This window comes from Biomphalaria glabrata, chromosome 9, assembly GCF_947242115.1.
Source record: "Biomphalaria glabrata chromosome 9, xgBioGlab47.1, whole genome shotgun sequence".
Classification (NCBI taxonomy): domain Eukaryota; kingdom Metazoa; phylum Mollusca; class Gastropoda; family Planorbidae; genus Biomphalaria; species Biomphalaria glabrata.
In genome coordinates this window covers 6,291,817-6,313,526 of record NC_074719.1, presented here as the reverse complement: position 1 = coordinate 6,313,526, position 21,710 = coordinate 6,291,817, and the positions used below count along the sequence as shown (strand labels likewise).

Sequence of the window (21,710 nt, the reverse complement as noted above, 5' to 3'; positions counted from 1 at the left end):
TGGGTTGCAGGTTACTTGTTCCATCCCCACGCCGAGTGAGATAAAAAAAAACAAAAGCTCACCTAGGGAGACCTGCTAGAAGGCCTGGTTCGCTACTCGTTCTTAGCCTGTCCAGATCCACCTCTGGATGTTTCCACCGGAGGGCCACGCTGAGGCGACGGGTAGCTGGAATATCCTCCGGCGTTGATTCCACCAGAATGTGGTAAATAATTACGGAGAGAAAGAGTTAAAAAGTGGAGGGATGTGGTCACGTGAACTGACACAGCACCCCTACGACGAAAGTTAAGGGACTGTTGAAAAGAAGGAAACAAACAAACAAACACAAAGATGACTGCGTTCAACGTCTGGTGTACAAATCCCCAATACAAAAGAAAGTAGTTTCCCTACTGATGGAACGTCTGTAGTTTTATAAGATTTCTTATAAGATTTCTGTGGTATTTTAAGTCTCATGGAGTAACATCTCCCCTTTGCAAATTCTCATGTGACTAAACAGGCCAATCCTTGATTAACATCACATGTTCAGAAAGACACAAATATAAAGGCACATTCCTCGTTCCATATGCTAGGACAAATTTGTACAAATGCTTCTTCTTCCCTAGTGCTATTAGAGCATGGAATGGAATGGGTTGTCTGAGCCAGCCAGGAAAACCAATGACTTTGCTGAATTTAGGTCATTGGTTAACATACATGACAAAATACATGACGCATAGGACGTAATCGTCTTCTTTTTTGAAGCAACGTCTATATTATAAGACACGAGGCGTCATAGCATTTTCACCATTCTTTCTGGTGTGTACACCCTCCGCAATCCTGGACCCTTCCTTTATGTTTGCTCCTCATGTGGATCTTTCCAGTGCTTTTTCCTCCCAACTGTATCGATTCTGAAGAGCGTCATGTCATACCTCAGTATAAACCTTAAGTAAAGTAATTCACTGATAAATAATCAACCAGTTACTCTTCAGACCAATATTGACCTAATATATAAAAAATAGTTAAATAATAATAAAATGACCATAAAATAAAATATTTGTTGCTTCATTAATTTCTCGAAAAGGGAATAGTTCTTAAGATGATCTTAACATGTAACTCTAAAATATGCAAGAGCTTAAATACCATAATTTTATCGAAGTTGGTTGATAGCTATATAAAAGGCTAAACCGAAAGTCAAGCTACGAGCATACACATAGTTAACAACTGACTTTATCATTTCGACTGCTAATGAAATATGACCTCGGTCTACGCAGTGATCCGTAAAACTGTTGAAAGGCTAATGTGTTAAGTAAGACAAGGTTGTCTACTTGTTCTATGGGAAACAAAGCACAGAAGAAATCAAAAGTATTTTTAGTTTTTCCTTTAGGTCCTCGAGATATTGAAACTTCTAGTTTTCTTGGAAATGTTTCTAGGTTAAGCAGAATATTTGCATTTCTTAAAGTCAAAGTCTTAGCCAGTAAAGTCCTATCCCTAAGACAACGTCAACAACTGTACTAACACAACTGAAACATAAAACCAGAGAATACGCCTAACAAGTCTATTTGAAATTAGAAGTCTTTGCAAGAGACAGAGGCGTAGAGAGAATGGGGGGGGGGGGTTAAGGAGCACGATGCCCCAGGCGCCAGCTCCGTGGAGGGGGGGCACACGCAAACAGGCGACTAAAAAAATAAAATGAGTAGTGTGCCTTTATCTTTGTGTCTTTCTGAGTATTTAAGATGATCTTAACATCTAACTCTAAAATATGCAAGAGCTTAAATACCATAATTTTAACGAAGTTAGTTGGTAGCTATATAAAAGGCTAAACCGAAAGTCGGCGCCAGCTCCCCGTGCGCACGTCTTGCTCAGTACGCCTCTGGTAAGATTTGAAAAGCCCTAAGCCCAAACGTTTTTTTTTGTTGCAGCGCTTTCATTCCTCCCCCCCCCCCCGCCCCCCATTCCTCTTTAAGTTTTTTTTTGTTTTGTTTCAATAACCGCTTTGTTTGAATTCACCAACACTCCCAAAGTCTTCTTCATGAATGAAGAGGAATAGTGGGCTTCATTTCAAAGCATTTCCTGTACTCTAAACAAATACCTAGTTCTAGCTTTCTCTACAAAAACCCTACTAGACGAACTGTTTAATTTTAGAGTAATACCTTAAAAAAAAAACACTTAACATGATTCAACTACGTGGGCCGAGTTTCGTAGTCTTGAGCGTAATTCTTTGCTATAGTGATTTGCATAATGTCTTTCATATAAAGAAGGTTTCTTTGAAAAAATCGAAATAGCAGAAGTTGTTTCACAGCGAGTCTCACAGTAATTTCTCTACATTTTATCTTTTTTACCTTTACCTATCCTTTAGTCTGTTGGACCGTTGGGGCACCATGCAAGATTCGTCGACCGTCCTTTTCCATTCCTCTCTGTCCTTAGCTTCAGTTAGAGCCTCATTCAATGGCAGGCCCGTCCATTATTTTATGTTGTCCTCCCATCGCTTTCTCTGTCTGCCTCTTCTTCTTTTTCCTGGTACTGTTCCTCAAAGGAAGGTCTAAGCGAGCCGCGAAGATCTTGTGGTATGGCCATAGGTTTTTAGCTTGTTTTTTTCTTTTTTTCTTTTTTTTTTTACAATAGTCAGCAGGTCATCGACATATAAACATTTAAATACGGTACCAATAAGTGAACATGGGCAGACTTGGTCAGCAGTCTGTCTTAATGACGGAAACTCCAATATAAAACCAATTATCATCTGTTGTTATGTAATATTGTGGTTTTGAATCCAGCCTTGTTAACGTATTGGCTCAATTTATAGCTTTGATAGACTTTTCCAAAAAGACCACGAACCTGTTTTAATTTGAATTTTTGAAGATGAAAACTTTAGAGCTACCTCTAAGAACACTAAAATTACTGTAAGATCAAACTTGGTATTGATGGTCTTAAATTGTATTGGACCTCCAAATCCGGCCCTGGAAGTAAGTGCGTTATATGTACCTCGAATATCAATCGCATAATAATAATGAAATTACGACATCCTTTTTTATTTGATAAGATGAGACAAGTGTATTTTTTTCCTTGGATAAGTAGCGCACGCTAGACGCTAGGAGAACGCATTTCTCATCTCTGAAAATATTCCAATATTGGCCCAACTTATCGCTTTTTACTTTAAACTTTTATTTTTACCAACATTATTTTTACAGTAATTAAGTGAGTTCTAGATGCCAGTAGAATGAATTACTTAAACGTTGAAAAACTTTTGGCGCCGGGGCCCCGCCCAGGACCGACTGGTGGAGCTTAAAGCAATCTCCAGACACCCTTATAAGCTGGAGGGAAAATGATGTCACTCACTACTGTGTCTTGAAAGAACCTCTTGCAGTAGATAAAACACACACAACAAAATAAACATTATCCCTGATGTAAAAAAAAAACAACAAAAAAACGCTAAAAGTGCTAGAGTAAATTTACACTCTTAGTTTTTTTTTTGGGATTCAACACAATTGTAAATATATCTCTTTCACCTTTACCTTAGTCGGTTTGAACCGTTGGAGAACTATACATGATCTATCGACCATCTTTTTTCTTTCATTCTTTTCTATCTTTTGCCTTGTAGGATATATATATGCAGAGAAAATCCTGGAGATTGTGTCACAAGTGATTTAAAAAAAATTACATTCTTAAAACTCTCTCGGTCCTACACAGTGGAGCCCTAAAGCACTGACCCAGACCTTCAGTCGGTTAAGTTTGAGGACATGGCGAACGATTTTATTTTTCGGTACGCCACTGGTTTGCATCATTTTTTACCGTTGCAGTAAGCCTAGATAACAACAGGTCTATTTCTAGTTAGCTCAGTGTGTGAATACTCAGTGACTGTGTTGAAAGGATTCGTCTTGAGCTTCAACAGACCGATGGGCCTGGGGCTTGGCTAGCATATTTGAGATTTATGAGCGATCGCAGGTTAAGTACATCGAATTCTAGAACAAGTAAGCATGTAACATTTTTAGAACTTTTTTTTTTCTTATCGACCAAACGCAATATATGCACCTGGCCCAAATCCACTGAGAATTACTTTATTTAAAAAATGATATAGTTATAATCGTACACGCTATATGGGATTGATTTAATTATCGCAGGGTATGAATACAACTTAGTCATTAATATATATATATTGAACCAGAGGTAGTGCCTGCCTAGTTGAAGCGCTCTTACTCTTGAATTTCACATTTGTTGGATACATTGGTGCATCGTAAGTGATATGGTAGTAAGCAAGCCATTTTATTTCCTGGTATCTTAGTGTCATAATTTAAACCAAACAAATGCATTAATAAAATAAATTAATCAATGAAAATTGGTAGCTAACCACAGTGAGACGTCTGTGGTTCCATAAAAAAAATATAGGTATTTATTTGTAGGATTGCTGTGCATTTACAATCTAATTCGTTCAATGTGCATATTCCATTCATTGAATATCTTGGTATATATTTCCTCTCTTGTTAAAGTCAAGCCTTGCCTTATATGTCAACAGTCTTATCTTAATAATCTTATATATTATAGACGTTACTTCATAAAAGAATATAATTACGTCCTACACATTTCCTGTGTCAATCTAGTCAGTCATATTAATTAATCAACGACGCTCTGTCAAGTCATTGGTTTTCCTGGCCGATTCAGGCAACCCATTCCATCCTCTAATGGCACTAGGAAAAACAAGCACTAGTACGAATTTGTTCTAGCATATGGAATAAGAAATGTGCCTCTATCTCTGTGTCATTCTGAGGTTTTTTTTTTATTTGATAATATAGGTCACACTGTAAATTATGGTTAAGTGTTCAATTTATTATAGTTATTTTTGGTGTTTTTTTTTCTGGTATCTACAACATTTGTAGGTTTTATTTCAAATGTATCAAGGTTTCGTTATATCTCTACAATCGTTCAAATTTTAACTCTTTGGAGCCCACCCTCCTTATTTATTTTTTTATTTAATTGGTTTGGAATTAAATTATTCATATCAATCATGACCAAGATTTTGTATTTGTGGCTCTTCTAATTTTCCTAGTTTTTAAAAGGGAAACAATTCACAGAATGTAACATACGTCGTTCGTGTACTAAAAATGTGATTTTATGACTAACTGATAATAAGAAAGCAATGCTTAAGCATTTTCAGGCCTAAAGAAAGTTGGTGATTTACGGCAGTGCAGACTGTCGCACTCCAGGAGCCTCAATAGGGGGATACCATAAAGTCATATTTCTTGACCAAAAAAAATGCATAATAAAAACAATATAACAAGCAAAATAAAATATAATCAGTCTGTAAGGACAGTGACAACAAAAAAAAAAGCTTATCTAATAGGGAAGAACTTCGCCCTTAAAAACTATGTCTACCAATAATATACACAATATTTGCCTTATTCGATATCAAACAAAATAATTCATTACTATTAATTAATTTACCAATTGGGTTCAGCCATATCTGTGAATACTTGAATCATTACTGTTTTTTGTTGATATCAACCTAAATAATTAATTACTTGACTAATTGGTTGCTTTTTCATTTTACTGATTTGTGTCTTATCTATGCCAGTGAATAAGTGTGCGAGAATGGGTGTGGGAGAAATAACGTGTACACACTTTTTACAAGACAGACAGACAGACAGACAGAATGAGGTGATATAAGCTTTGTAAGCAGGAAACTAAGATGTAACCATATGATACATACTTTCCCGCACTCATAAATGTGGATTACTTTTCCCTTAAACTTATAATAGTTTAATAAGAGAGGGGTAAGGTTTTCCACAAAAATCCTTCCCAAGAGCAAGTCTTTAGTAAATAAAAATCAGTCTCTAACAACTAAAACTATTTTATTATAATCATTTTTAGCTGCCCCCGTAAATAGAAAAGCCGCTACTAGGTTTGTGCAAAATGTCGGTCTGTCGGTCTGTCCGTCTGTCACACTCAGATCTCGAAAAGTAGAAAAGAAATTAAAAAATATTATTTCACCGTTCGATGCGGCTTGGTTTAGGTGCAATGGCTACTTTTGATTCTCTAAAAGCAAACCGTTTAGTTTATAAAATTAATTATGCAAGCGATTTTCTTTTCATTAAAAAATACACCATTTCTTAAACAATACATAAATTTAAGGGAGAAACTGTTACAATATGCTAACAAAAACAATTTTCTGTGTATTTTCAGTATCACTAAGACAAACGTATTTATACAATGTAAAAGAAATGTTCACAACAAGTATAAATATTAGTTAAATGTGTTTTTTTTCTGGTCAACTAGCTGCTAAAATTAAAATAACACATTTATGTTTGTTTATAAAGGCTTAGAATGCACTTTGTATGTAAATAACTCGCATATTTTTTTAAAATAGACTTTTATGCAGCGACTTTCGTGCAGTAGCGTGACAAGGACGAGGCACGGTACTAATCAATTCCCTCAAAATTTATTAAATAATCAGATTTTATTTATTTTTTCTTTAGTGCCCCTATCAGAATAAAAGACGCTTATTTTTGTGCGTTTTGTTTGACGGTCGGTCTGTCCGTCACGTGTAGATAAAAAAAAAAAAAACAACTCCAAAAGATATTGAAAATCTGATTTAACTTTTAATGTTCCTTCTGAAAAATCTCAATAGTATAAAGTATCTATAATATATTGTTCCGGATGTTTTTGTAAAAACAAATCAATGCCAACGAATGTTTGTTTGTTCTTCTAACTTATATTACATTTAATTTCCATGCTTAAACGTTGCAAAAACACATGATCAATAATATGTTGTTCCGGTTTTTTAAAATGTAAATAACATATAATGCTAAATCAAAATCTCTATACTGACTTATAATTTTTAACTAAAACGTTGTTCCGGATATTGTTTTATAAAAAATAAATTATCTCAAATGATTGTTTGAAATCGCAAAATTGACTAATATTACACTTATATTCTTTGACGATACGTCACTATAGTTTAATTATCAGGATCAAATTGTTTCGTATTTGCATCTTAAAACAAATTGATGTTAAATGACTTTATTTTTGTAAAAATAATGACAATAGGTTGTTCAGGATTTTAAAATAAGAAAGTAATTTACTAGAAACGATTATTGAAAATTACTTTTAAGACTTATTTTACATTTAATTTTCTTGCTAAAACATAATCAAATTTTTTTAATCTGTAAAGAATGTTCCCGATTTTGTTTTCAAAAAGAAATCTACCTACGTTACTTTAATTTCCTTACAAATCGTCGCCAGAAATTTCCGAATTTTATATGAAAAATCTACTAACGCCAAATAACTGTTTGAAATCCCTCTTCTAATAAATAGAACAAAAAATCTTCTTCTCATTTACGTATAACGGTTGTTCCGGATTTTTCATGAAAAATATTTTAAATCTATTTATGTAAAATCTCACTTCTCTCTTACACTACATTTAATTTTCTAGCTAAATCGTTACAAAATCTAATTATCGTTAATATTATGTTCCTAATACCAAAGTGTGGTATGAAAATCTCTCCACAAGGCTACTGTACATCTAATTTTCATACGACATTTAAATTTAATTAACGGCAGTAGAACAGAAGACCACCTCTTTCGTTTTGTCCAGGACACATTAGAAGGGTTTCATGAAAACAAGCACACTACAGCAGTATTTAAAGATTTGCCAAAAGCCTATGATAGAGTGTGGAGAAAAGGTCTATTTTTGAAGATGAAAAAAATGAGCATCCATGGAAAAATGTACAGCTGGATCAGGGCATTCTTAAAAAACAGAACCATCCAAACCCGATTTGAAGGTGCCATCTCTAGTAAAAAAAAAAGTTTGGAAGAAGGACTACCACAAGGTTCAGCCCTTAGCTGCACTTTCTTTTTAATCTTCATGAATGACCCCCCGGGCCTCATTTCGGTCAATAAGGCACTTTACGGAGACGGCCTTTTAATTTTGACTACAGAGACATATCCAGTGCTGACTAGATCCAAACTAAACAGAGCTCTCACAACTATCTCCACGTATTCAAAATTATGGAAAATGGAAATAAACAAAGAAAAGTCAGTTTATTCAATCTTTAGCCACAGCAACAAAACAGCAAAAAGAAACTACATCCTAAAAATAGACTCTCAGCCAATAAATAAAGAAGAAAATCCAACATATCTTGGTGTAAAACTAGACCAAAGACTGTCTCTAAAACACTTTATGGCAGATTTAAAAGAAAAGGCACCACAAAGATTAAACATAATAAAACACCTAGCAGGAACATCCTGGGGAGCTGAAAAGAAAACCTTAAGACAGTTATACACTGGATATGTCAGATCTGTAATGGATAACTGTCTCTCCATACAAGTAGCTGCCAATAAAACCTATCAATCATCTTTAGACACAATCCAAAACCAAGCCTTGCGGCTAAATAGTGGAGGTATGAGAACTACTCCCACAGCATCCTGTGAAATAGACTCCAATATTGAACCTCTTAAGTTAAGGCACAACAGAGCAGCATTAGAAGCTATTGAGAGATACAGAAGGTTGGAGAACGATCATTCTAATAAATTACTAACACAGAAAAATAGGAAAAACAACCAAAAAAAAGCAAAGAACTCTAATTCAACTTACTGACGAACTAGCCCTAAAACACCACCTACCCAATAACAGAGAAAAAATTACCAGATTTTCAAACATAAAGCCCGGACTAAACTACAGACAACCAACCATTAAAACACATTTACTAAATAACACCATAACAAAAGAATCAAATCCACTGGAGCTCAAAGTAGGCACACTCTAAACAATTGAAAGCTATCCAAAAACAGCTATCCATATATATACCGACGGATCGGCCTTCAAAGCCACCATCAATGCTGGTCTTGGTGCCTTCCTGGTCTTCCCTAAAAATAAACACTTTGAAATAAGTGCACCCTGGTGCGATTACTGCTCAAACTTTCAAACCGAAATTGAGGCAATTACTATAGCACTGCAGAGTGGAAAACAAATTATATGAAGGAGTGCAATCACCATCAGATATTGTTGTCTTTACAGACTCCCAATCCACTCTGCAAGCACTTAACAGCAGCTTCTCAAACAGCCCAAGAGAGTTGACAACACTAATTGTGATAATCCATCAGATGATATCAAAATTAAATATCAATATCACACTACAGTGGATCCCTGGACACATTAGCATCATGGGAAATGAAAAGGCAGGTTCATCTATGGAACAACCAGACAAACCTGTAAGGTACCTCACCCTAAGGTCAATGTTAAATCAACAATCACAAAGAGTAATGACTCAACCAATGGGCAACAGGAAACAATTGTAGAGCCATGTACAAAGAAATGACTACGCCTAACAAACTGGACAGTATTGACTTCCTCCTTAGCAAAGAACAATCTACAATTTTACTTCTAAGAACAGGACACACACGTCATAGAATTAGGTTACTATAGTTTGCTTTATAATAATATTGAAGAGGTTTTTTTTAAACCACAAAACTCTCTGTAGGAAAGCTTTAAACTCAAAACCATCTTGATGGGAGGAGTTTAAATTTAAATACGCTAATAGAATTTTGTGACTGTATTTTGCTGTAATTTTATATTGAAGAGGTAGGTTTAAGCTTCAAACCCATCTGAAGCACTGGCGGATCCAGAACTTTGGAGTGGGGGGGGGCGATTTTTTTCCAAACCCTAACCGCCATTAAACCCAAACCCTAAGCATAAACGCGCTTACAGTATATATATAACTCTCAAAGTTATGCATATATTAGAATGTTTAAAAAAGCAGTGTTTCTCAACCTTCGGCGAAAAAAGCAGACAAAAACAGCAACGTTAAGGCCTTTCTCTTGACAGCTGTAAGCTCCCCAAGTTGGGATCTGGGCGAAGCCCCGATGCCAAAAACGTTTTTTTTTTTGCTTTCTTCACTGCAGAACAGCATTCTCCTGACATCCACAGCTCATTATTTATCCTATTCAATAAAAAGGATCTTTTGAATAATGTTTTACTTGAAAATATTCTAATATGAATGTATAGGACCTTACTACCGAATACAACCGATTTGTTCCTTGAAACAATAAGATACCTCACATATTATTTCGATTCAGGCTTTTGAGGATCGCAGTCGAAAAAAAAAATTAAAAAAAAAAACAACAGCCATGTTGATCCTTTCCCTAGATAGCTTGGGGGTCTGGGGGTCTGAGGCCTTTCTCTTGACAGCTAGGGGGTCTGAGGGTCTGATGCCTTTCTCTTGACAGTTAGGGGGTCTTAGGCCTTTCTCTTGACAGCTAGGGGGTCTGGGGGTCTGAGGCCTTTCTCTTGACAGCTAGAGGGTCTGGGGGTCTGACACCTATAGAAATCAGGTGTGCCAACAGTATATAGATATAAAAATGCAAATATTAAAAAAAAAACAGCGATATAAATTATTGAAACTGTCTCATTATAAAAAGTTTTCAGTAAACGAAGATTAACACCTCGGCGGGCCGCATGTGGCCCGCGGTTCGTAAATTGTCCACCCCTGATTTAAAATCATACATACACTATTGGTAAATATGTATCTGCATAATTTCCGAACATTAGACTAAATTATATTTTGTTGTTTTGTTTCAGTTAACAAGAACACAAATAATCTCAAGATGGAACCTGACATGGCTAAACTATTAATTTCTGACAAAGCGCTGACAGTGATCTTCATTCTTCTAATCTGTTTGATCAACGGGGCACTTATCGTCACCCAAGTCAGAAAACCAATGTTTTATCAGAGCGTCAAGTTAATGGTGATTATATCCTTGGCTATAGGAGACATCTTCTTTGCCCTATTCCCGTTAGTAGTCCAAGCTAGATTATTATTTGAGGCAGATCCAACCTTCATGACCTGCAGGTTAAGCACAAATACCACAACCTACATGTCATTCTTGATTCATTTCGTCTACGGAATTGGTCTTGTGGTACTGGCAGCTGAAGTCTTCCTTAGAAACAGGATTCAAAGTATTCACGACAACCGCTATAAAATAGTTACAGCAGTGGCTGCCAGTAGCGTCCCTTGGATCTTAGGACTAATTATAATACTTCCGCTTTGCATGTCAAATGTAGATTATGAGAATTACTGCATAAACAGCCAGTCTTTGGAATCCATGTTTGGGGTATCAGTGTTTCTACCGGTCTCACTCTCAATAGTAGTCAGTATTGTTCTCAGCTGTGTCCATTTACCCACATCGCAACAAGGACAGACTATAAACACCAACCAGCAACCCATAGTGGTGTCTCAACAGACTGTTACACAACAAGGAAACTTAACACAATACCCTCCCCAGGACTACGCCCCTGGTAATGTTCATTATAATCCACTGAACTCAAATCCATATCCACAGAATGCAGTATCCTATCCGTATCCAGCAGACCAACAGGTTATGAACCAGTCCTCGGCAGTAAACATCAACTTAAACCAGGGAGTCAACACGATACAGGTGACTCGCATGAATCAACGCGCAGAGGGTCAAAGGTTGTTTTTAATATCCATCATCTTCGGTTTGATGGTAGTTCCCATTGCAGCGGTTACCCTTAGAGCAGCCGATATTATCTGGCTGGTCTTAATGGTAAAGATTGTAGTAACGAAATTTGTCTATTGGCTAATGGTGGCAAGATCATGTTTAACGCCCCTGATTATGATTGGTTATTCTAATTTGTGATTTGTGCCTATTCGTTTAAACAAGTTTGGTCAAACCTTATTTGCAATGTATAAAAACATTTATTCTTTGTTTGTTCGCTATAAGCTTTAGTTAGAGCAGCATATAACCATGGTCTGGTGGTCAATGATAAAAAATAATTTTATTTCATTAGACTGGTCGCTCTTGATAAAGAGTGAATGGTCTAATTATACTTGCATTGATTGGATAGATTAAAAGATAACTGTCAACTTCGTGTTATAAATACAATGACTTAAAGCCTGGAGTGAAAGTAATGGACTTGCAACATTGAGCAGAAGTAGATTTACGTCACATCTCTCTGTGCTTGTGAACGAAAATGGACTTTGTTAAGTTTGAGAGCCAATGTAGAGTGCAAGTTGTTTCAGAGAGCTTTATCTTCAGAGTTCAATCTTCACAAGTGTTACCAGACGTCTTTTGGCAGGCATAAGACTAAAATATGAAATGTCCTCCTTTCACTCTATTGTTTACTGCCACTGCATATTATCAACTAATCTTAATGTTTTAACACAGACTTACACATTTATTCATAAACATGAAGACTTCATTTTGTTTAGGGACCCCGCCCCCGAACCTTTCCCCAACGTGTGTTATATCTTCAAGACTTTTAAATACATTTTTTGGTTGAAAATCAGTGTATTTTCTGTTGCATTTCAAACGCACACCCCCTACATTCACACACACACAGAAAGAGAGAGAGAGAAAGAGAGAGAGAGGGGGGAGAGAGGTTATTCTCACAAAATACCATCAAAAGGAAATCTTTTGTGTAGATTTCCACAATGTCTTGCGATTAATGAGTTTCTGCGAAATGTCTTTTGTTTAAATAAAACAAAGTGTGTTACTTATTATAGTAATATGAGACTTTTGACATGTTTGACCAACTAGTCTACTATTTCCATTGCCTTAAATTTTTGGTCCTTATTTACAAGCCTTTTTCATCCTTTTTGCCTTCCTACGGCTGCGCCTATTTCTGTCATAATCGAAACTTTCACACCTAACTTTCTTCCGTCCACTATGACAAAACAGAATGACCACTTTGTAATTACATGTACATCCTAGAAATAACACATTTTGAAGAGTTTTCATAATCTCACCAGTGACATCGGGTTCATTAATTAGAACAAACAGTCAAAGAATGTTTAGACAATTAACATAATACTAATAGAACGACCTGACGTCAATGGACTGAACTTATAGTCCACCCAGTTCCCTCCACGTCATGTGTTCCAGCCCTGGTCAAACAGCTCATGACAAAGGGACCTAACAAGATTGAATCTCTATTTTATTCCTGTTTTTCTGCCAAGGGCTGCTACTACGCCATTGGACAGTTTCTTTTCGTGTTTCGTATGTTCCTTTCGAATTGAATTTAATTACACTCTAACTTTCCGCAGATGTCCTGGAGGGGGTAGAGGGCAGGTTCTGAATACGTATTCATTGATACGACACTCTAGAACGCATACCACACGACCATTGAAGCCTTAAGAAAACATATAATGGCTTATTAAGAATATATATATATATATATATATATAATAATTTTATTTATAATGGCTTATTAAGAATATATATATATATATATATATATATATATATATATATATATATATATATATATATACCGGTATATATATATATATATATATATATATATATATATATATATATATATATATATATATATATATATATATAAATATATATATATATATATATATATAGTTCGTCCATCGTGGTTCGATGATGACCACTTTGTCCTCCAGGGGGCTGATGGCTTTGCACTAATCCTCCTCATACTGAGCACGTTTAAATATTGAATAATCACGTGAAGCAGTGTTCTATTTCACATCACCTAAGATTCAAAACAATATGGTACTCAATATGTTATTCAATATGCTACTCAATATGTTATTCAATATGTTACTCAATCTGTTATTCAATCTGATATTCAATATGTTATTCATTGTTATTCAATATGTTATTCAATATGTTACTCAGTATGTTAAAAAACAGCTGCTTTGCTTTTGCTTATTTTGCTTATTTTGTTCTATACTGTTTTTTTAGATTCACTTTCCAAAAAAGATTTCATTGCGAAAAAAAAAAATAATTTCATGGTATCACAACAACAAATGTAAAAACTTTGTTCAGAAATTTCTTATCTTATCTTATATAATACAGACGTTACTTCAAAAAAAAAGATGATTACGTCCTACGCGTCATGCATTTAGTCATGCATATTAACCAATGACTTAAATTCAGCCAAGTCACGATATTGTGCCGATGTGCCAATAACTCAAAACTCAAGCTCAAGCTCAGAAAGTTTTCTGAGAAAGAAAGTTCTTGCGTTCATTTGCTTATCTTATTACTCCACACTAGACAAGTGGAAGCCCGCATTTATCTTCATTGCTTGATTTTTATATTATATTATTATTATATGACTTTATTTGTTCTTGCTATCATTTTACGAAAGCCTATATTTGTCAGGTACAATTTTCGTACAAAATTTTACACAATTATTCGCAGTATCTAACAAAACATGAATTAATTTTAAAAAATTAACCAATTAGTGAATCAATTATTGGCAATTAATTATTTAATTTTGTATTATAAAGAGAAAAAAATGTACTGCGATATTATAAGTTGATATATATGTTGAGTTATTCCCCTTTGAACATTTTGTATGAACACGTTGTTTTACCTCCCACTTCCCAGTCTAGGATTAAGTTGAAATGTCTCGTCATCATGCATACTTGGCGACAACACACGAATCAATTTTAAAAAATATCCAATTCATTAATTAATTAGTGTTAATCAATTAATTTTGTGTTTTTTTTTTTAAAAAAGGGAACATATACCTGCAGTATCGAGATATATGGCAGTGATTTTGCCGTTCTTTACCTAAGGCAATCTTTTTTTTTTTTTTTAAAGCTTTTTTTTTTTAATTTTCAAATAATTGTTTAATAGGCCCTATTACCTATTTCTCTAATTTCTTCTTTAATTTTTTAAGCTATTTTTTTTCTTTTAAGTAATTTTATGCTTATTTTGTTGACTCTATACAAAATAAAAATCAATTGCTTTTATTTGATCGGATGTTTATTTTATTAACTACACACTATGACTGGGACAGCCCAAGATGCATGCGTCAATTACACAATTGCACAAAAATAACAAGTGGCGCGTTTCACCCCTGTTCGCAAAAAAATAATTTTAGCCTATTTCTAGAAAAAAACAACAACCTCCACAGCAATTTAATTGACTAGCTATTACGACTCCAAAATTGATCGAAATGTTTAAAAAACTAATCAGACCAAAAAAAAACCCCACAGGAAACGTTGTTTTATGAAATTGTTTGCATTTGATTTATATAATGCGTTTGGAGTATGTACTCTTTTGTTATTGTTTTTTCGTTAGTCACGGACATTTTTTGTTACTTATTTAAGCTTTTCATTTTTTATAAAAAAAAATGTTAATAATTTCAACATTTTAAATAATTTATTTGGGCCTTAATTCGAGGAAAGTGAAGACATGGACATCCTTGTGGGCCACACTTTCATGGACACCAGGTGGGAAGATGCTTCAGATATTGCCAGTGACAGTTTCTTTGTGGAGACAGCCTGCCGTCCAATGCGCCGGACGGCGAGTGAGAATGCAAGTCTAAGACCTAATTAAGTAAGAATAACAGATACGGTTTTTAAAATAAACACTTTTAATAGCAGGATATGCACTGTAGATACCTCAGAACATACTTTTTTTTGTTGTTTTAAATACTCGGAAATAGTCCACCGCTAGGGGAGCTCACTGCGCTCTGCCAGACCCCCTTGCTGTCAAGGGCGGGGGTTATAGAGTTTTTCCACTATTTTCAGGAAGAACCTATTTTAGAGTACAATATACGTCTTCCAAAAGATTGAAGGGTCAGAATGTAATAAAGATTAATTATGTATACACATATATACATATTTATATATATATAAATATACAACCTAGGTTTAGATCAAACCATTAAAAAACCAACTAGAATAAACAACACATTAGATCTCTTCTTAACCAACAGACCTGGATTGGTAGTAGATCATATTAACCCTGGTCTATCAGACCATGATATCATTAAAATACACAATCAGATAAAAGCATTAAAGCATTAAAGCATTAAACTTTCAACAAACGTTCTTATCAGAAAAAGACATTAACCAACCAGTCGATGACCTCTGGAATACAGAGGAATTTCATTCTCAACCCCAGGAGACAAAGACATATTACTTAATTTGAACCGAGTAGACAACATATGAGATATGTGCGAAGCGTGGTCGAGAGGCCAAGTGCGCTTGAACTTGGCTTGGCTTGGCTACCTAGAAGGGGGCTCGAGGTTCGACACCCGACTCGGGCAGAGTTGTGTTTACTGAGCGCCTAAAAGCAGCACGGAAAACCAACTCCTAGTTACCCCCTTCCCCCCACTGATCCACAAATGAGATTGGACCATAATGCTCTGAGCATGCTATAAGCATGAAAGTAGCGCTATATAAAAGCTATAATAATAATATAGAAAATACAAGAAAAGTGGATCCAAAAACTATTAGCGAACATTAAACCAAAATATACGTCTGGACCTGATGGTATTCCAGCTAGATTACTCAAAAAACTAAGCAATGATCAAGCACCAGTGTTCTAAATACTTTTTCAGGCATCTCTTAACCAGGGCAGAGTACCAAAGGACATGTAAAGGACATGTAAAATCCTAGAACACATAATATGTAGCAACATCATAAAACACTTAGACAAACATAATGTCCTTACTGCATACCAACATGGCTTAGGAAATATAGATCATGTGAAACACAACTAATAGGACCAATTGATGATTTCTCAAAAGGTTTAGATAAGGTTTAAAAGCTCACCACCATAGTTTGCTTAAAAAAATTAAAATATTTTGGCATTGATGGTCCATTGCATCAGTGGATTAGATATTTGCTGATAGGGAGAGAACAAACTGTAATAATAAATGGCTCTAAATCAACACCGATAACAGTAAGCTCAGGTGTACCTCAAGGAACAGTCTTGGGTCCACTACTATTTTTAATTTACATAAATGATTTACCAAATTGCATTAAATCAGTAACAAAAGTCAGATTATTCGCAGACGATTGCATAATAAATAGAACAATAAAAACAACACAAGATACAGAAATTTTACAAAGAGAATTAGATGAATTACAGAAATGGGAATCAAATTGGAGCATGTCTTTCCACCCAGAAAAATGTCAGTTGCTAAGAGTAACAAAAAAAAAACTAAAACAAATTAATTCCACTTATCTTATTCATGGTAAACCAGTAACACAGACTAAAAACGCAAAATACCTAGGTGTTATAATAAATGAAAAACTGTCATGCATATTGATGAACAATCAAAAAATCAAACAAAGCATTAGGGTTTATTAAAAGACACAAAATAGAGCAGTGAGATTCATAACAAACGAATATTCACATTTGACTAGAGTTACACCTTAGTAAAATCACTAAATTTAGAAAGCCTTCAGGACAGAAGACTCAAAAGTAAAGTAGCAACTATACATAAATACTGAACCATAATTTTCAAATACAAAAACAAAATTTAATAAAATACTCAGAAAGACACAAAGATAAGGTCACTTACATCGTTCCATATGCTAGGACAAATGTGTACAAATGTTCCTTCTTCCCTAGTGCTATTAGAGCATGGAATGGGTTGCCTGAGCTAGCCAGGAAAACCAGTGACTTGGCAGAATTTAGTGAATATGACTGACAGAATGCATTACGCGTATGACGTAACGTCTGTATCATATAAGATCTTAGATAAGATAAAAAAAAATATGGCTATACACATGAGTCACTGAGTAATCAGTGGCTATACAAATGAGTCATTTAGTGATCCGTGGCTTTAAACATGAATCATTGATTTATTAATGGCTATTCACAAGAGTCATAGATTAATCACTAAAATAATTTTTAAAAAAATATGCTCTTTAATACCGTGATTTTGAATCCAGCCTTGGTAACATATTGGCTAAATTTGTAGCTTTCATAGACTTTTCCAAAAAGACTACTGTTTTTAAGTTAGCATTTTTGAAGATCAAAATCTCATAACATTATTATCAGATCGTACTTGGTTTTGATGGCCTCAAATTGTACTGGACCTCCAAAGCCGGCCTTGGAAGTAAGTGCTTTATATAACCCTTAAATATCAATCGCATAATAATATTGAAAATTGCTGCATCCTTCTTTATTTGATTAAATTAGACATGTGTATATTATTCTTTGGATAAAAAGCACACGCTAGACGCTAGGAGAAAGCATTTCTCATCTCTGGTAGCAAGACAAAACAGTCCAATATTGGCTCAACACATGGCGTTTTACTCTAACCTTTTAGTTTCAAACTTCATTATTTTTATTCTGTGATTAAGATGCCAGTAGAATAAATTGCTAAAACTTTTGAAAACATTTGGCTAAGGTTGAGGACGTGGGGATCGATTTTTTTTGTCGTGTAAAACGCTGTTACCAGTCAAAGTTTGAGAAACATTGACGCACACTATCGGGAGGTGAAGGGTGAGAGGTCCGAAAGACCTTACTGCACTGTGCGCCTGGCACACTCTGTACGCCACTGGTTTCCATCATTTGTGACCTGTGTAGTAAGCCTGGACAACTATTGTCCATTTCTATCTAGTTCAGTGTGTTGAATACCCAGTGACTGTGTTAAAAGGATTAGTTTTCAACAAACAGGCTTGACTATCTTACGTGAGATTTATGAGTGAGCGATCCCAGGTTGAGTGCATCAAGGTAATAGATTCTAGAACAAGCAGGCGTGTAACATATTTAAAACGTTTTTTTTTTCTTATCCAGTAAACGCAATAGTGCACCTGGCACAAATCCACCGACAATTTCTTTAAAAAAGTTATTATCGTACACGCTATATGAGATGGATTTAATTATCGCTGCGAATTAATACAACAGAGGCATTACATATATAGGCCCTATGTGGGTTGGGTAGTGCCTGTCTCGTTTAAGCTCTGTTAAGTAAGCTTCACATTCGTTGAATACAGTGTTATAATGTAAGTGATACACTATTAAGCAAACCATTATATTTCATCTTCTTATAATGTGTGATGTGTAGATAAATTAAACCCAAATTAATAAATAAAATAAAAGTAGGCAGCTAACCGCAATATATGAGACGTCTGTGTTACCATAAAAAAGATAGAATTATACAGTGGTTATTATAAATATATTACTCAAATGTATATATATATATAATAATAATAATAATAATAATAATCTTTATTATCCGTATGCAAATTTGTCTTACACTTTGTGCATTACACCAAACAAAAAACATTATAACTATAAGAAACCAAAGTGTACATTCACACCAGACTCACTCATAGTTTACATGTGACAAAGTTTATACCAGATTGTCCCTATTTAATGATTTGATTGCCAGGGGAACAAAAGAGTTTTTGTGTCTGTTTGTCTTTGCCATCGGTGTCTTGTATCTCTTTTGTGGTGGTAAAATCACAAAGTCCTGACACAAAGGGTGAGTATGTATGTATGTATGTATGTTTGTATGTATGTATGTATGTATGTATATGTGTGTGTGTGTGTGTGTGTGTATTTATGCCATATTTTCTTTTAGTAGCTAACACGGTAACACCCCACTATCTTTGTTAAGATGAGCCATTATTTTGATAGCTAGGACGAAACTAGTCTATTGCTTTTGTTTATACTCCATTTCTTTATCGACACATTTAGTTTCGTATACTCTGAAAAAAACAAGGGTTTTTACACGGGTTCAAAGAAATTTTTTTTTTCTTCTAGTACAGAAGGAGGGTAGGTCCTGGGCGAAGAGATTTCTTTTATAGAAAATTTAGATACCAGATATAACCAGCTAAACAAGACTTATCTAAAATTATTCTAAATAGGACCTAAAACATATACATGCTATAACCTTTGGTGTAAATAGGGGGTGTTCACTAATATTCCTTTATTACTAGCAATTAACGAAGAGTCTTTATCATTATCAATGACACTAACGAACGCTAGATCTACAGTTTGTTTTTTTTACACTATTTTATTACTATTTTCCTACACATCCCTAAATGCTCTGCAAATGTAAAGACAATCCAAAGTGATAGGTTACTAAGACTGAACCAAATATATATATATATGGCTTCTTCTGTCTCGTAAGACAATGGATGCGCCCAGATGAGTCACTGGCTTTGGTTACGTCTTGAGACGGGGCAGAATCTGGAGTGGCTGATCAAGCCAATTCTGGATCGGCAGAGTTTGCCACAGTTCGAGCATTTATATTCATACGCCAATCAAGTTGGACTTATAACCCGTAACTGTTGTCTCCCGTGTTGTTTTAGCCAAAAACGTAGCGGGAGGGACAAATATTGATCGATCAGATACCAAATTAGGTCACATGTCACTGAACAGGGTAAGCGGGCTAGACAAGTGTGGGGTCGCACAGTTGTTTTGGGGGGTCAACTAGACCTAGGTAGGCTACAGTGCACAGTAGATTTTAAACTTGTGTCTAATCGGCACCTTCGATATGGGTCACGGAGGTCACGGTCTAATGGCCTTGTTGTGGCGTCCGTTAAAAACAGATGGAAGGGGTTGTTCCGGATTTCTGACCTACTTTAACCTAAGTCACGTGCCATGGTGGTTGGACAACAAGGAGGAAAATGGCCATGTCTTCCTGTATATCCATTGCTGTTGCTCCTCTATTTTTACGAAAATTGTACATTTACAAACAGTTTAAAATATACAGAGTACATCAATGAAGTTCATGAATGTTCAAATAACTATACGAATGTTTTCATAAAGGGCCAAGAACTGTGTAAGAATAGGTTGATCAGTGATATTTCTTTCATAGTCTTGACAAGCGTCAACACATTGCTGATGATACATTCACACACAGATGTTTTTACTAACGTTCTTGCAAGATTTAAAAAAGGGATAATATGCATATTAGTTGAAACCAGGGGCGGACTGGCTACATGGGCTTTCGGGCAAATGCCCGGTGGGCCGGTACCCAAATGGAAAAGGGATTTTATACTTAAAAGAAAAGTGGAGGGGGCTTTAAACTCAAAATCCTCATTGGCTACGCTCATGGAATCAGGTTATTCTAGTTTGCATTATATTTTTTTGTAGAAGATGGGAGTTTGAACCTTTTAACCACATGGAGGGGAATTTTAAACTCAAACACCCCCTTGGTTCCTTTGAGGCAAGTGATGGCTTACCATTAAAATCTCATTAAAATCTCACCTAAAATAAACAAAAGTAAAGCTAAAAATCTGTCACAAACCCCCCCCCCCCCCCCCCCCCCCCCGTGCGGAGGGAGGGAATTCATATCGGGCGTGTGTGTTTGATCCCTAAACTCCCACCTGGCTACGCTCATGAGATGAAGTCGATTTTCAAACAAGCCCCATCGTTAGGTAGCCATTCGGTATTTGCCACTTAGACATATTATAAAAATAAGATCACTTTATAACAAAATAACGACATACATAAGCTACGGAGTTACGTTGACATTTTAATACAGTAGTTGTAACAGTTTCAAATGCTTAAATTTATACATTCATTATTGGTATATCTGTATCTGCATAATTTCATTACATTAGACTTATATGTTATTGCTTTTTTATTTCAGTAAGTAAGAACGCCCAGATATTTTCAAGATGGAACCAAACGTAGCTCAAGTAATCATTGCTGAAAAAGCGCTCACTATGATCTTCATTCTTCTAATCTGTTTGATCAACAGGGCACTCCTCATCACCCAAGTCAAGAAACCAAAATTTTATCAGAGCGCCAAGCTGATGATGATTATATCCTTGGCTATAGGAGACATCATCTTTGCCCTATTCCCGTTAGTAGTGCATGTTAGATTATATTTCGCGGAAGATCTAACCTTCATGTCCTGCAGGTTAATCGTCAGTACCAAATCCTACATGTCCTACTTGATTTATTTCGTCTACAGACTTGGCCTTGTGGTACTGGCAGCTGAAGTCTTCCTCAGAAACAGGATTCAAAGTATTCACGAAAACAAAAACTAT

The 21,710-nt window shown here is 35.3% G+C and overlaps 1 protein-coding gene across 4 annotated transcripts; it reads left to right on the top strand.

The window, feature by feature from the left end:
• Window positions 1-3,584: 3,584 nt before the first annotated feature.
• LOC106050423 (uncharacterized) lies at window positions 3,585-11,652 on the top strand. Of its 4 annotated transcripts, none has more exons than XM_056042745.1 (2): window positions 3,585-3,730; window positions 10,538-11,652. In XM_056042745.1, the coding sequence occupies exon 2, from the start codon at window positions 10,564-10,566 to the stop codon at window positions 11,614-11,616; it is 1,053 nt and encodes a 350-aa protein (XP_055898720.1). In that variant the 5' UTR covers window positions 3,585-3,730; window positions 10,538-10,563; the 3' UTR covers window positions 11,617-11,652. The 4 variants fall into 4 exon arrangements, with proteins under 4 accessions (XP_055898720.1, XP_013060838.2, XP_055898719.1 ...); XM_013205384.2 differs by lacking the exon at window positions 3,585-3,730 and adding an exon at window positions 3,737-3,938; XM_056042744.1 differs by lacking the exon at window positions 3,585-3,730 and adding an exon at window positions 4,029-4,201.
• Window positions 11,653-21,710: the final 10,058 nt, after the last annotated feature.

What these genes read in the sequence shown, in the direction of transcription:
- LOC106050423 (XM_013205384.2), top strand. Translation starts at nt 3,899, where the DNA reads ATGAGCGATCGCAGGTTAAGTACATCGAATTCTAGAACAA. An exon ending in TACATCGAATTCTAGAACAA is followed by an intron (nt 3,939 to 10,537) that starts GTAAGCATGTAA and finishes GTTTTGTTTCAG; the next exon opens with TTAACAAGAACACAAATAAT.